Raw genomic sequence first — 12,368 nt, 5'->3', positions numbered from 1 at the left:
GGGGTTGAGAGTTTTTTCAGACGATGGAAACAGCACGAGGATCGATAAATGGGTTGGCCGTAGGTCTATATACGTAAGGGTTTCATGAATAACGATCAGCCTCAGAGTTGGCGTGTTTGTCAAGTATAAAACCAATCGATTCATCGATTTGTTTCTCCTTCGAAAATGCACATTTTTCTTTTCGCCATCACGTCACTGCAGGATCGGGGGGCGAGTGTTGGGCAGAAGCTGCGCCTTCTTCTTCCCCGTGCTCTCAACAGCTGCCGTCGACCAGCGGCATCAACGAAACAGCCGAAGACAGTTATGTTATGCAAATGTTGACCAGCCCATCGTCGGTTATTCAAGTCGCCTCTTCTTCTCCGCTCAACAACCAAACGACAAGTCATCGCCCGACGACCGTCGCCATCAGCCCGGAAGAGGTCGCCATGCGGATGCTCGACTATCATACGGTATTTCGTTCTGATTGGGAATTATAGTTTGTACGATTCTTTTCGTGCCATTTAGACATCACAGGTGAAGCGATAAAATTTAAAAAAAAGAAAAAGAAAAAGAAAAAAAGAAGAGGGCAGGGATTATTGGAGCGTGGGTGTGGTCGACGGTGTGCATCGAAGCGATTGATGATGAAGGCGAACTGATTTTACTCTTTTTGAAATTTTTCCCGCGTGACTGATGACACGACAACGACCAACTTTAGGCTGGAGACGACGACGACGACGACGACGAAGTTGCCAAAGTGATGACTTTAAACAGTCTGCCCGTCCTTATCGATCCCATCATCGTTTTGAGGTTGTTGCATCACTGGATCTTGTCACGCAAAATCGTCCATCAGATCCATCAGATCCATCAGCAACAGCGCCAGCCGAAAGCGGCCACCAGCGCCACGAGGCCGGTGCTCGTCCGTCGTGAACTTTCCCTGCCGGCCGACGAGCGAATCATTTCTCGACTTGAAGCCCAGCTCTTACCTCACGTAATTCGTTTGTAGCCTTTATTGTACGCGATGGGACCGAGTCGAACGCAATTAAATCGTATCGAATTTCGTAGGTGGACATTTCGTTTGCGGATGACGACGACGGATCGACAGAAGATGAGATTCGACCTGCCGTCTCGCTAATCCAACAAATAGAATCGAAGCGAATCAAAAATAAAGACGACGACGACGATGGAAAGGAAGACGTTGCTGGACAGCGAGGGACGACAGCTGCGGCGACGGGCCGTTTTAATCCGACGGAAGCCATTTTAGCGACGATGCAATTATTGCCTCTTCCCTGTGCCAAAGTAATGGCTGGCCGAGGCCAGCAACTGCCACTCATGTTGATGACGGCCGGCGGCCAGCAGAAGTCGGAAAACAACCTGGCCGCATTGGCCATGCGTCGCAAATCCAAATCTCAAATGGGCCTCAACGACGCCCATCAGCAGATGAGATGTGGCTCCAAATCGCCGGCAGCTACGGCCCTGTCCGTCCGTGCTGGTCGGCCGGCAGGTGGTGTTTGCAACCAGCTGGACGAGTTGCGTTCGTTTCAGCGCCAACTGCAAAATTTCCCGAGCCTGAGCGAATTGCGACGACACCCGTTGGTGCCGTCGCAACCGAATCGGCTGGCCACCACTTCGTCCTACTCGAATAACAGGCGCTCCCTATCGCCGGCCTCGTCCAGTCGCTGGTTAATGGCAGCCGACCACCAACAGCAACGCCAGGCGGACGAGGACGACGGTAGGAAACGAGAGCCATCTGTTATCCAACAATCGTCTCCCGTCAGTCGATCAACCTCTCGGTCCAGCAGCAACGACGAGTGCCGCTCTGCTGCTGCTGCTGCTGCTGCTGGACGGCATCAGCAGCACAACACAGAGTCTTACGCCCTTGCCATTCTTCACATTCTGCAGGTAAATTGCATCGCAATTCGATTCATTTGTCACTAGGCGATTGAAAATGGAATCGATTCAAGGTTGACATCCTTCTCCTAATCGATCTCTTCATGTCTGTGTGTGTCTGTGTGTGTGCTCGTAAAAATAATGATGAATAAGAAAATGTGCGTCTCTCTATCAGGAATCGATGGAACAAGGCATTGTGAATGTGCGTTCCAGCGAAAGGACATGCCGCGAATTGGACGAGATGTTGGAATCGATCAAAGCCGCGGCTGCGGCTGCTGCAGCCGCAGCAACCAATCATAATAATAATAATGGCAGCAGTACGGACGGTGGCGCCAGTAATGAGTTGTCGGACAGCGTCGTTGGTCGTCAAGTCGACGACATCCGAAACCGATTCATCTCTCCGGTAATTTCAATTCATTTGCCGTTTTTTGCTATTTTTGCCAAAAATTCAAAATTCAAAATTCAAAATTCAGTTGCTGGACGGACACAAGGGAGCCGATAGTGCCGAGCTTGTTGTCGACGCTGAATACCATCAGGTGAGTTTCGTTTATTATCTACGTGTATTTATTTGTTGTTGTTGAAATTCCAATCACCGCCAATGAATTTTGTTCGTTCACCTCGCCCTGGACAAGAGAAACGATGTGGAAAAGGGACATGAAAAGGAGATAGGAAACATCATCTAGTTGTCTGATGCACGTTTTGTGATCAAATATCTTTGGCAAGAGTACAGTGTGTAACACGAGCGATTGAGCAACTTCTCTCCAGTGAGGAATGTGTCGAGCTCAGCGAAGCAATTCGATCCCGTGATGTCGTCTCGATTACAAACCGACCCGCCCGTCTTGTCTTTCCCAACGTTGCCCAGCTCCACGAGGCGCAAATCTGAACGCAATTTTAAACAGAGTTCATCGGACGCGTTCCGCTACGAAATTGCAGACCCCATTTTCTCAGGTATCTCGTTGGCTCTTTATCGCAATTCCTCGTTTTTGCGATTCGGAGCGCGTTTTGACGCTAGGTGGCCATTCCCCATGCCATTCCCAAACGTACGCCAACCTAATTAGCGATGTTTAGTTGCTAGTTTTTTGCCACTGCTCCGCTGTTTCATTTGTCTCTTTCAAGTTTCAACTCGCAGACGCACGAACAACAATTTGTGGTACGCGCGCGTGCAACGCCGCCGATACGCCGAAATAAACAAACATTCTTTTTCTCGGGTGGGGAATTCTTGCTTTTATTGTTTGTTTTGTTTCTTGTTTTTTTTGTTTTTTTCGGCCCTTACTGTGTGTGTCGACACCGAAAAACAAGAGTACACCTAGAGAAATCGCTGAAATTTATTATTTATAATAAGGTGCGTTGGTGTTGCCAAGTGGTTATTGATGTCGTTCTTGTTATTTTTCCTTGTTTTTTTTGGGGGGGTTTTTATTTGTTTGTCTTGAATTTCGATCGGCTGGAACTCTTCCAGGACGATTTATTACTTACATATCTGACATTCTGACAGTTGACATGCGAAGAAAAAAATAAATGTAAAAAAAAGAAAGAATGATAATATGGGTGGTATGTAGCCATCTAGCGAGCGAAACATGAAACAGGTGGGAATTTCCCGACAGGCAAATTTCCTTTTTCGTTTCATATCTGGTTGACAGGTAAAGAGACCTAGTGAGTGGCGAGTTTTATGATAGGATGTTTCCTGCATTCTAGCCAAATTTGGTTGGAGTAGGAGACTTTTAAACAATTTGCAATTTTTTCATTTCGCCCCCCCCAAAAATAAAACGGTGAACGGAATGATGCAGAATGTCAGACGAGAAAGGAATGGCACAAACTAGAAAAGGGTTAGAAAAAAAAAATACGACACTAAACGTTTGAAGACCTGTGGTAAAGAAATAACGGGGTGGAGTTGTTTGAAGGAGACGTGTACAAGAGAAAAAGGAAACGAGTGGAAACCGGGCCAACCATCGAAAAGTCGGTGCCTTGTGCAAGACACACACACAGAGTATATGAAACACGTACGGTGTCACCAGCCAAGAAAGAAAAGAAAAAAAAAAAAATATCCCTTCAACACATTTCCTTTTCTCTTTTTTTCTTTTTTTTTTCCTTCAACTGATTCGAGCTCACTCATTGGTTGTGTGTATACTCTAAAAAAGAAATAATAAATGCCCGTTGCCAGTTTTTTTTTTTCATTTTCCCCCTGTAAAAAAGGTTTTTTTTTTTTTTTTAGTGGGGGGAAGTCTTGGTGGTGCTGCTGGCTGGCGGTGTTTTTCCCTTTAGTTGTCGATGGATGACACGCTTTGGGGGCCAGTCAAACGCCAACAGCAGAGCCAGCGGCTTTTGTGCTCTGGCTGCCTCTTTTTGTGTGTGTGTGTGTGTTGTGTGTGTGTGTATGTGTTCTTTTTCAACCATAGATTTGGTATTTTTCTTGTGTGTTTTGTTGTGTCGCCGACGTAGGCTGTGTAGTTTTAACTAGTTCGTTTGTTTTCCTTTTAGTTTGGTCGAGTGAATGAATTGACCAGAAAGCAAAACAAAAGTTGGTTTGTGGCTTAAGTGTGTACCGGTATTGGCCGAATTCTGGATACATCAAAACCGCAGGCTTTGAAAAAAATCAACAAACATCTTGTTTGCATTATCGAGTTGTTTTTGGGTGCCATGGAAAGGCACGAGTGCTTTCGTTTTTTGTAGCCGACAAGCAACAACGTGAGTACCCGATTTGTACAGCTACAAGTATGTTGGCTCATTATTCATCATTTCCATGCCGTCCCCAAAGGAGGAGGGGGGGGGGGAAATACCTAGACAACAAAAACAACAAAACAATGTCCTACTACTTGTTGTTAACCCGAAACGAGTTTGTTTTCTGTTCATTTAGTTATCCTTCACTTACCCTGATTTTTTTTGTGGATCAATGCCAATGGATCATTTGCGTTATTAACAAAAGGCCATTTATTTATCAAGTTTCCCTAAATGTCGTCTGCTAGGCTGGTTGATTTTCGTTCCCATCATTCGACATTCGAAAAGATGTGGGCACCTGTTGAAACTCGAACTGTTCAAAGACGTGATGTCATTCCTCCTCCTGAAAACCGAAATATGAGTCATTGGTTTTTGTCCGTTCTTATTTTTCTTTCTGGGGGGCTGCTGCTGCTGCTGCAAAAAAAACGAGTTGACCTTTGGAACGATGACTTATTGCTACACTTTGCTCTAGAAAAACCAAGGAAAAGAAAAAAAACAAGAACAATGCCACCCAGAAACAAATGTTGAGGCGACGACAACGTCTTTTGTCCGGCATCATTTCCTTGTATTTGACAAGTGTCGAACAAGCAAAAAAAGCGACGCCACGACGATTGAGTTGTTACGAAAACGCCAAATTTTCTCTTTTTTTTTTGTGTGTGTGTCTGTTTGGATTTATATTCAAAAAGCAATGGGGGAAAGAAAAAAGGAGGAGGAAAAGCGGCTTGATTTTTATCTCTTTCTGCTAAATTAAAAAAAATGAAACGGAAAAAAAAAACAAAACAAGATTGGATATGCAATCCATCAGTCGATTGCATATCTCCATGGAAACGGATGCGAGAGAGAGAGAGAAAGGCGAAAGGCAACTTGATCCGAAAAGGAATGTTATTAATGCAAGTTATGAAAGGCGGCATCGGTGGTGGTGGCGGCGGCGGCGGCGTCTGTATGAATAATAAGGCGAGCTCCGGATACCTGCACGTGTTCTCTTCCTCAAAACAGCTGTTTTTATTTCTTTCCTTTCTTTTCTCTCTTTGGCTGGCAAGTCTCATTTCTTTGGACACCTTTACCTTTGAATCGTTTTTAACATTTCTTGGGCCGAATGAAATGCAGAAGCCCCGATCTGAATTTCATCAATAATTTGTGAACGAGCCTTTCTCCTCCCTCCCTTTGTAATAGTGGGCCAACCAATGAGGTACATGCAAACATCTTGGCTAACGAGATACAAGTCGAATCCGGTCCGTCAATGTCTTGGACTTGGGCAAGGAAGAAAATGAGAATAAAAACAAGAACGGGGGGAAAAAAAAAAGGTGAAAGAGAAAGGATTTTTTTTTTTTTGTTTTTTTATGATGGAAGAAACAAAAAAAAAACAAAACCTGTTTAAAAAAATAAAAATATATATAAGGTTTTTTTGTGTCCATTTGGTTGGTCCGTTTGGGTTAGTGGAGTGATTGGGCGGCCCACCCGTCATACAGCATCCCCCTCCACACCACACACACACACACACACACGCACTAGGAATTTTAGTTTGTTACTAGAGTTACGTGGTGTCGGTTTTCGATTGAGTTTGTTGCCGACCTATCGGTTCATTTACAAACTTAAGTTAAAAAAAAAAAAAAACCCCAAATTATTACCTTGTTGTTTCGACGTTGTTCCAGTGGAAATCCCCTTGTGATTGCGATAATGTGCGAATATCGGCGGATAAATTTGGGCGGCTTTTTGTTTTGCGGCTGGCACAAACAGCTGATTGTGTTGTGATGGAGAGCTAAAAATTGTTTTGGCCATCCACTTTTTTTTTTTTTTTTTCTCTCCATTCTCATCGTTGTAGGAAAGAAAAAAAAGAATTGGGTTAATGATAAGCAAGAAAACCGCGGGCGCGCATGGAACGATTTCTCTTTTTTCGTGTTCAAATCTGCCGGGCAAAGTGAACTCTTTTTTTTTTTTTTTTTTCTAAAAGTAAATCGAATTTAAATGTTTTTGCGGTTTTGCCAAGAGTGGAATCCATCTGGATATTTTGTCCTGTAATTTAAATGAGTGCGACGCCCATCCGATCCGCCAGTTGAAATCGACACGTTTGCAGCTGAAATAATCGCCTCTGCCTCGAGCTGATTGTTTGCCCTCCCTTTTTTCTCTTATTGTCAGAGCTACACAGACGAGAGAGACAGAGACAGAGAGAGAGAAAAGGGATCTGAAAGTGGATCACGTGGCTAAAAGAGAGAGAGAGAGAGACGGACATATTGAACAGCAAATGAAGGACAGCAAATGAACTATTTTCCGTTCTGCTAGAAACAACGGCAAAGAAAATCATAACAATCATTTCGAAAAAATGGAAACGTGAATCAAAGGAAGAAAGAAAATGGCGGTCGATGGGATTATGACGTCATCATAGTGTTTTTTTTTTTTCTTTCTCGATTGCGTTTTGCTTCCAAAAAGAAAAAAAAGAAAGAAAAAAAAGGGGAATCAAAAGTGCCATAAAAAGAAACAAGAAATGGGCGAAGGTAAGAGCCAATCTCCCGGTGTAGGTGGAGGAGGCAAAGTGCGCAGCCAGCAAAGAGCACGGCGTCTGGGCATTTGTCACCATTCCGGCTCCATTTTGCCGGCTCCTTTGCGACTCCTTCAGGATTTGGCCAAAGGAGGAGGTGCGTCGATGCCCAGCATCGTCATCTCGTCGTCCTCGTCCTCGTCGTCGTCGACGTCGGCAACGTTGCAGAGACGAAACGCCATCATCCGTAAAAATAGCGCACCAGCCAGAGCCAGGATTGAAATAGCCGGCCAGGCCGCCTCTAATAATTACGTCAGTCAACACGGACTTTTGCTCGACGTCAGCCAACAACAACAACAACAACATCAACGATGCTCTTTAACGGCCGTGTCGCAAGGATTATCCATCATCTCCACGTCGGCCGTTGTGGTGCTGTACGTTTCAGATCGACGTCCGTCCTTGTCGTCCCGCAATTTTCGACGATTCTCTCAACAGCAACAGCAACAGCAACAATCAGCTGATTGCAAGGACATTGGCATTGCACGCCATCAAAGACGCAAAATGATGACGAGGCAAAAAAATCAACGAGTTTCTTATCCGGTGGCTGCGCGTGGCATCCGACGTTCATTTTCTTCTTGCCTTTCGCAGGCCCGTCATCAACAACGACGACGTTGGACTTTGGGTCCAGCCACGTTTTGGATGCAACCCAGCGGGGTAGTACTACACGTTGTCTACTCTATAATGCGAGCACAAAACACACACACAGAGAGTTAACCATTTCAATAAAGATAAATGATAATAACAGACTCATTTTGTCCGTTTCGTTCAGTTTGGGCCTTTTGAAAATCCAACAAGACGCTGATAAATGTCCGTTGCAATCCTAATTTCATTCTTTTTGAACGCTCGTCTTTTTTGGAACAGTTGCAACGATTGGTGACGACGGGAGCTCTGCCGTGCAGCAAAGAAGAAGCGGCTTCTTTGGCGGCCATCCAGCTGCGATTGCAAGAGTGTTTGCCCAGCATTAAATTGGCCAGCTCCAAATATTCGTCTCAACAGTCGTGCAATCCGCAAACGCAACACAATCAGGTTGGCATTTCTTTTTTTGTGTGTTGACATTCTTTCTTTACATCCCACCGCCCCTGCCGCCCGCCCGCCCCCCTCCTGTCCACATTCTCAAGTTCTACATGTCAAAACGCAGGAAAGTGCGACCAGACTGGCCGGTACGGTGGCAGAAGCAGCCGCTGGATCCAGTGGCCGGCTGCTTCATCCACACCTGAAAGGGAACAAGGAGGACGTCGTTGCTGCTGTGCAAACAACTGTCCGTTCTTGTGATGATTTGTTGTTTCAATCGGCCAGCGATTTAGCCAGCAGGGGCCGATTCGGAACGGTGGCAGTCGTCCCTACGCGACAACAACATCAACAACAGCAACAACAGCAACACCGACGACGGCCATCGATCTTCCGTCGTTGCTACTCGTCGGAGAGCAATGCCATCGTGGTGCCCAGTTGGTTCTCGTCTTCGTTCGGCGCACCTTCCGCACCACCGCAACAGCAATCGGCCGGATCGACGGAACTGTTGGCCAGCAACAACAGCTCCTACTCGTTGGCCAATCCGATCGGCAACCAACAGACGGCCGATGTTTGCGTCGCTAATGCCGTGCTGGCCGATGCATTGGTCGATTGTCTTCCGCCCTACTATTGGGAGGCCAAACATATGCCCCGCCTTGTCAAAGTGAGTCGTTTTTCTTGATTTCACGTTTGTTTTATGGGGGGCCGATTATTTTATTTTGAACTGTTTGAAAATATTCCGAAAAACATGAAAACAAAAAGGAGACCAAGAGGAAGCTGTTTCATTCTTCCGTCTACGAGTCGGAGGCTCAATTGAAAAGGCTCTACATTCAGACGTGTCAACGATTGCCCGCCTTCAATTGCCACCTGTTTCACGTCCGCGAGATTATTAGCAATTTGCATACCAAGAAAAAGGTGAGTCTTTATATTAAACATGCCATAATAAAGTCATTGAAATCCACCATTCGATGGTGGTGCTGAAAGTTGTTGGCGATTAACAACTTTCACTGCCTTTTCCTTTTAAATGATTTATCACTTGAGATAACGAAAGGCAAAATTTATTCCAACGGTCTGTCTGTTTTTTTTTCTCTCGCTGGGAATTCCGTCACGCTTAAGATGACATTTCGACTTTCAACTGTCCAGCTCAGGGATTTTCCTTTTCAGTTTGAATTTAGTTTTTAAACAAAAATTAAAACATCGTTGTATTTTAAGAAAAACCCCGGCCAACGACGGACTCCCCTTGTTTTTCTACACGTTCATTTCCAATCATAAAACATTTTCCTTTTTCTGTTTCTATGAAAAAAAAAGTCGAATCGACTTTTGGCTCTTGGCCCGTCGTCCATCACGCTGCTGGATAGCAAGACTAGGATGCTGGCCAAATCGCAATCGACCAGCGATCTGATGCAGGTAATTGATCTAGTTGTTTTTATCCTTTAGACGAAATCAAAATAAATTTGAAATGAAAATCTAGTGGCAATTGGGCGGTGGTCGATCGCACGATCGAGTGACGTTTGAATTTCGCGCCACTCGCTGGAATGTTGTGGTTCCCTCGCCGTCGTCCTTGCAAGATCTCGGCGCAGCTCTTTGGGATTTGCAGCAGCATCTCAATCCGGCCTACCCCGGAACAGACGGGTCGGATTACAACACGGCTGGATCGCAACATGCGCACGAGAGCGTCAATCGAACGGGATCGGCGTCTTCTTCGTCGTCCTTGTCCGCTTCGACGTCGGCTCTTCCGCGACGGATGTTGGCCCTTCCGCCCTCCTTTCCGGACGAGCTCAACATCTTGCATAGGCTGTTGCCTTTCCCGGAGGAGGTGGCCCTGAAATTGACGGAAACTGAATACGAATTGTTCAACAGCGTCCCACCAATCGACTACCTCCGCCATTGCACCACCGATCTCACTGCCCGGCACCACCAAGCCTCCGCCTCCAGCACTAGCCAGCACCCCCATCAACCGTTTTCGTCGTCGTCACAGCAATCGGCCAACGCCCAACCGGCCGCAAATGGAGTGCCTTCCCTCATCCATCGTTTCAATGAGGTTCAACACAATTTCATATTTTCATTTTTTTTGATTTTTATTTTTTATTTATTTTTTTATTTTTTTTATGGGCTGGCGGCCCCACCCAAAAGTCCATACTCCGATTTTTATTTTTTTCATCTTTTTTTCATTAGCCAATTATTTTGTAATAAAAAAAAAGAAATACTTTGCAGAGAAAAAAAATAAGAAAACAAACACAAAAACAACCGAAAACAAAAGCGACGGAGCGCATACGCCGCCCAAGGGCCGTTTGCGTTCCGTTAAAACGTTAATCGTAAAAAAAAACACAAAAAAAACGGGAAAAAAAAAACTATAAAATGATTGTGGCCGGCACCGGACTTGTTGTGCTGGCCACTTTCTCCCCCCTGCGTGTATCTCTTGATATACGACCGACGCACGAACACGAAAAGAAAAGAAGAAGAAGTTTCCGCGCCGATGCGAGTTTTGCTCGTTTCCCATGAAGGAGAAATGAGAATTAAAAATTTGATTTGATTTTTGATTGCCGTGTCAAATTCCGTCCGTCGCTTGAGGGCAACAATGTGAGCTAGTGGAGAGAGAGAGAACGTGCCATTGAACATTTATAAGATTTGAGCAGCCCAATGATTGATGGCTGGTTTTTTAAAAAATCCTTCCGTCGAAGGAGAAGAAGGTCGTGCATTGAATTTGATTTCCATCTTTCTGGCTAATTTGTAGTCGTTTGTTGTTTTTAGGTGAGTTCTTGGGTGACGCATCTAATCGTCTCGCCGCCAAGTCACGACGAACGCAAAACCGTCCTTTCCTGTCTCATTAGGACGGCCGTCATCTGCTGGAACTTGGGCAACTTTCACGCGGCCACAGAAATCGTAGTCGGACTCAGGTATTGCAACTGGCAATTTCAAGGTCTTTCTTCTTCTGTTGAGAGCCGATTTGTTTGTGTTTGCTTCAGTGTGTCTGTGGTTCCATTCGGCTGATCAGCGGAATGTTGACGTCCATCGACTGACCAATTTTCTCTTGGTTTCTCTTTTGCGCGTCGGCAGGTCGGACAAGTTGAAGCCGTTCTGGCTGTCCATCACGGAAAAAGAGAAATTACCTCAACTGGATTTTCTGGCCAGCGCGTTGCTGTCGCGAGAAACGAGCCAAGAGTACAGACGGGCATTGGCTGGCGCCCTTCGACTCAAATGCAAGTCGACCAGTCGCCGCGTCGTCCCGTTTTTCGGCGTTTTCGTACGCGACCTCAAAGCCACGCTGTGCCAGAATCCCAGCATCATCGTCGTCTCCTCCAACGACAATGCCGTGCCCGTCTTGAGAGTAAGTTTTGATCAGTTTGTGCCCCTCTTTCATTCAACTCTTTGGACTCTCATCATTGGGGTTTAACAGCACCTGTCGGAGATCGGACGAGAGGATCAATTCTTAGCCTTTCATGGAACAGGCGGACTCTTGAATTTGGATAAAATCAGGGCCGCGCAAAAGGTTTTGGAGAAAATCGCTCGCTACCAGCGCCAGTCGGAGAAACGGCCGAAACGGACGCAGAGCCGCAGCGATCAAAGTTCCAGTGGCCAGTGTTGCAGCAGCAGCGACAGCGGTTCAGACTCTTGCACGACGAGCGACAGCGCAACCACTTCCAGGTGCAGCAGGGACTGGTCGGACTGGGACTGGTCGGAACGATCCCTGCGCCAGTCGAAAGCCGGCCCGGTCACCGATCACCGAGTGACGCTCTTCGACTTGTGCTGCCGCGACGCGGCCGGCCTCGACTTGAGGACGGTCAAGGTGTTGACCAACGGGACGACGGTCATCCACTGCGAAGCCGACGGTTCCAGGGGAGTGCCCGTCTTATTGCGCCTGGAGCGGAGTCACGGCACTCTGACGTGGAGCCGGACTCCCTGGAATGGCGGCAACGTTGTCGGCGGCGGGAGCAGCAGCAGCAGCAGCAGCAACAACAACAGCGGCGACAGCTCCTCTCTTTTCGCCAACCCCGATGTGGACATTACGGCCGGACTGAAACTCAAGTACGGATTGGGCAATGGGCCGTCTCCGTTGACGGCCGGCGCTGGAGGCATGGGCGGTGCCAGCGACGGCGAAGTCTGCGGGGGAGGCATCGAGGAAGGTTACCTGGACGTGGCTGCCTTGAAGGAAGTGGCCCTTTGCTGTCGCGAAACCGATTTCATTTCCATCGCCCGACGTTACGGTATTTTGGTTCCATTTTGCAACGTCGCACTCCTTAGTCAT

The 12,368-nt window shown here is 46.6% G+C and overlaps 1 protein-coding gene across 1 annotated transcript in view; it reads left to right on the top strand.

Annotated features, from left to right (window-relative positions):
- The window catches only part of LOC116915328, a 30,280-nt gene that overhangs the window by 11,846 nt on the left and 6,066 nt on the right, over positions 1-12,368 (top strand). The window contains exons 5-17 of the mRNA XM_032920407.2: positions 202-449; positions 695-967; positions 1,042-1,878; positions 2,042-2,269; positions 2,340-2,402; positions 7,976-8,140; positions 8,253-8,786; positions 8,885-9,037; positions 9,431-9,529; positions 9,594-10,163; positions 10,874-11,019; positions 11,180-11,450; positions 11,520-12,327. Coding sequence (XP_032776298.2) covers positions 202-449; positions 695-967; positions 1,042-1,878; positions 2,042-2,269; positions 2,340-2,402; positions 7,976-8,140; positions 8,253-8,786; positions 8,885-9,037; positions 9,431-9,529; positions 9,594-10,163; positions 10,874-11,019; positions 11,180-11,450; positions 11,520-12,327 — 4,395 coding nt within the window. The remainder of the gene's footprint in view (positions 1-201; positions 450-694; positions 968-1,041; positions 1,879-2,041; positions 2,270-2,339; positions 2,403-7,975; positions 8,141-8,252; positions 8,787-8,884; positions 9,038-9,430; positions 9,530-9,593; positions 10,164-10,873; positions 11,020-11,179; positions 11,451-11,519; positions 12,328-12,368) is intronic.

This window comes from Daphnia magna, linkage group LG2, assembly GCF_020631705.1.
Source record: "Daphnia magna isolate NIES linkage group LG2, ASM2063170v1.1, whole genome shotgun sequence".
NCBI lineage: Eukaryota > Metazoa > Arthropoda > Branchiopoda > Diplostraca > Daphniidae > Daphnia > Daphnia magna.
This window is presented reverse-complemented; position numbering and strand designations above follow the sequence as displayed.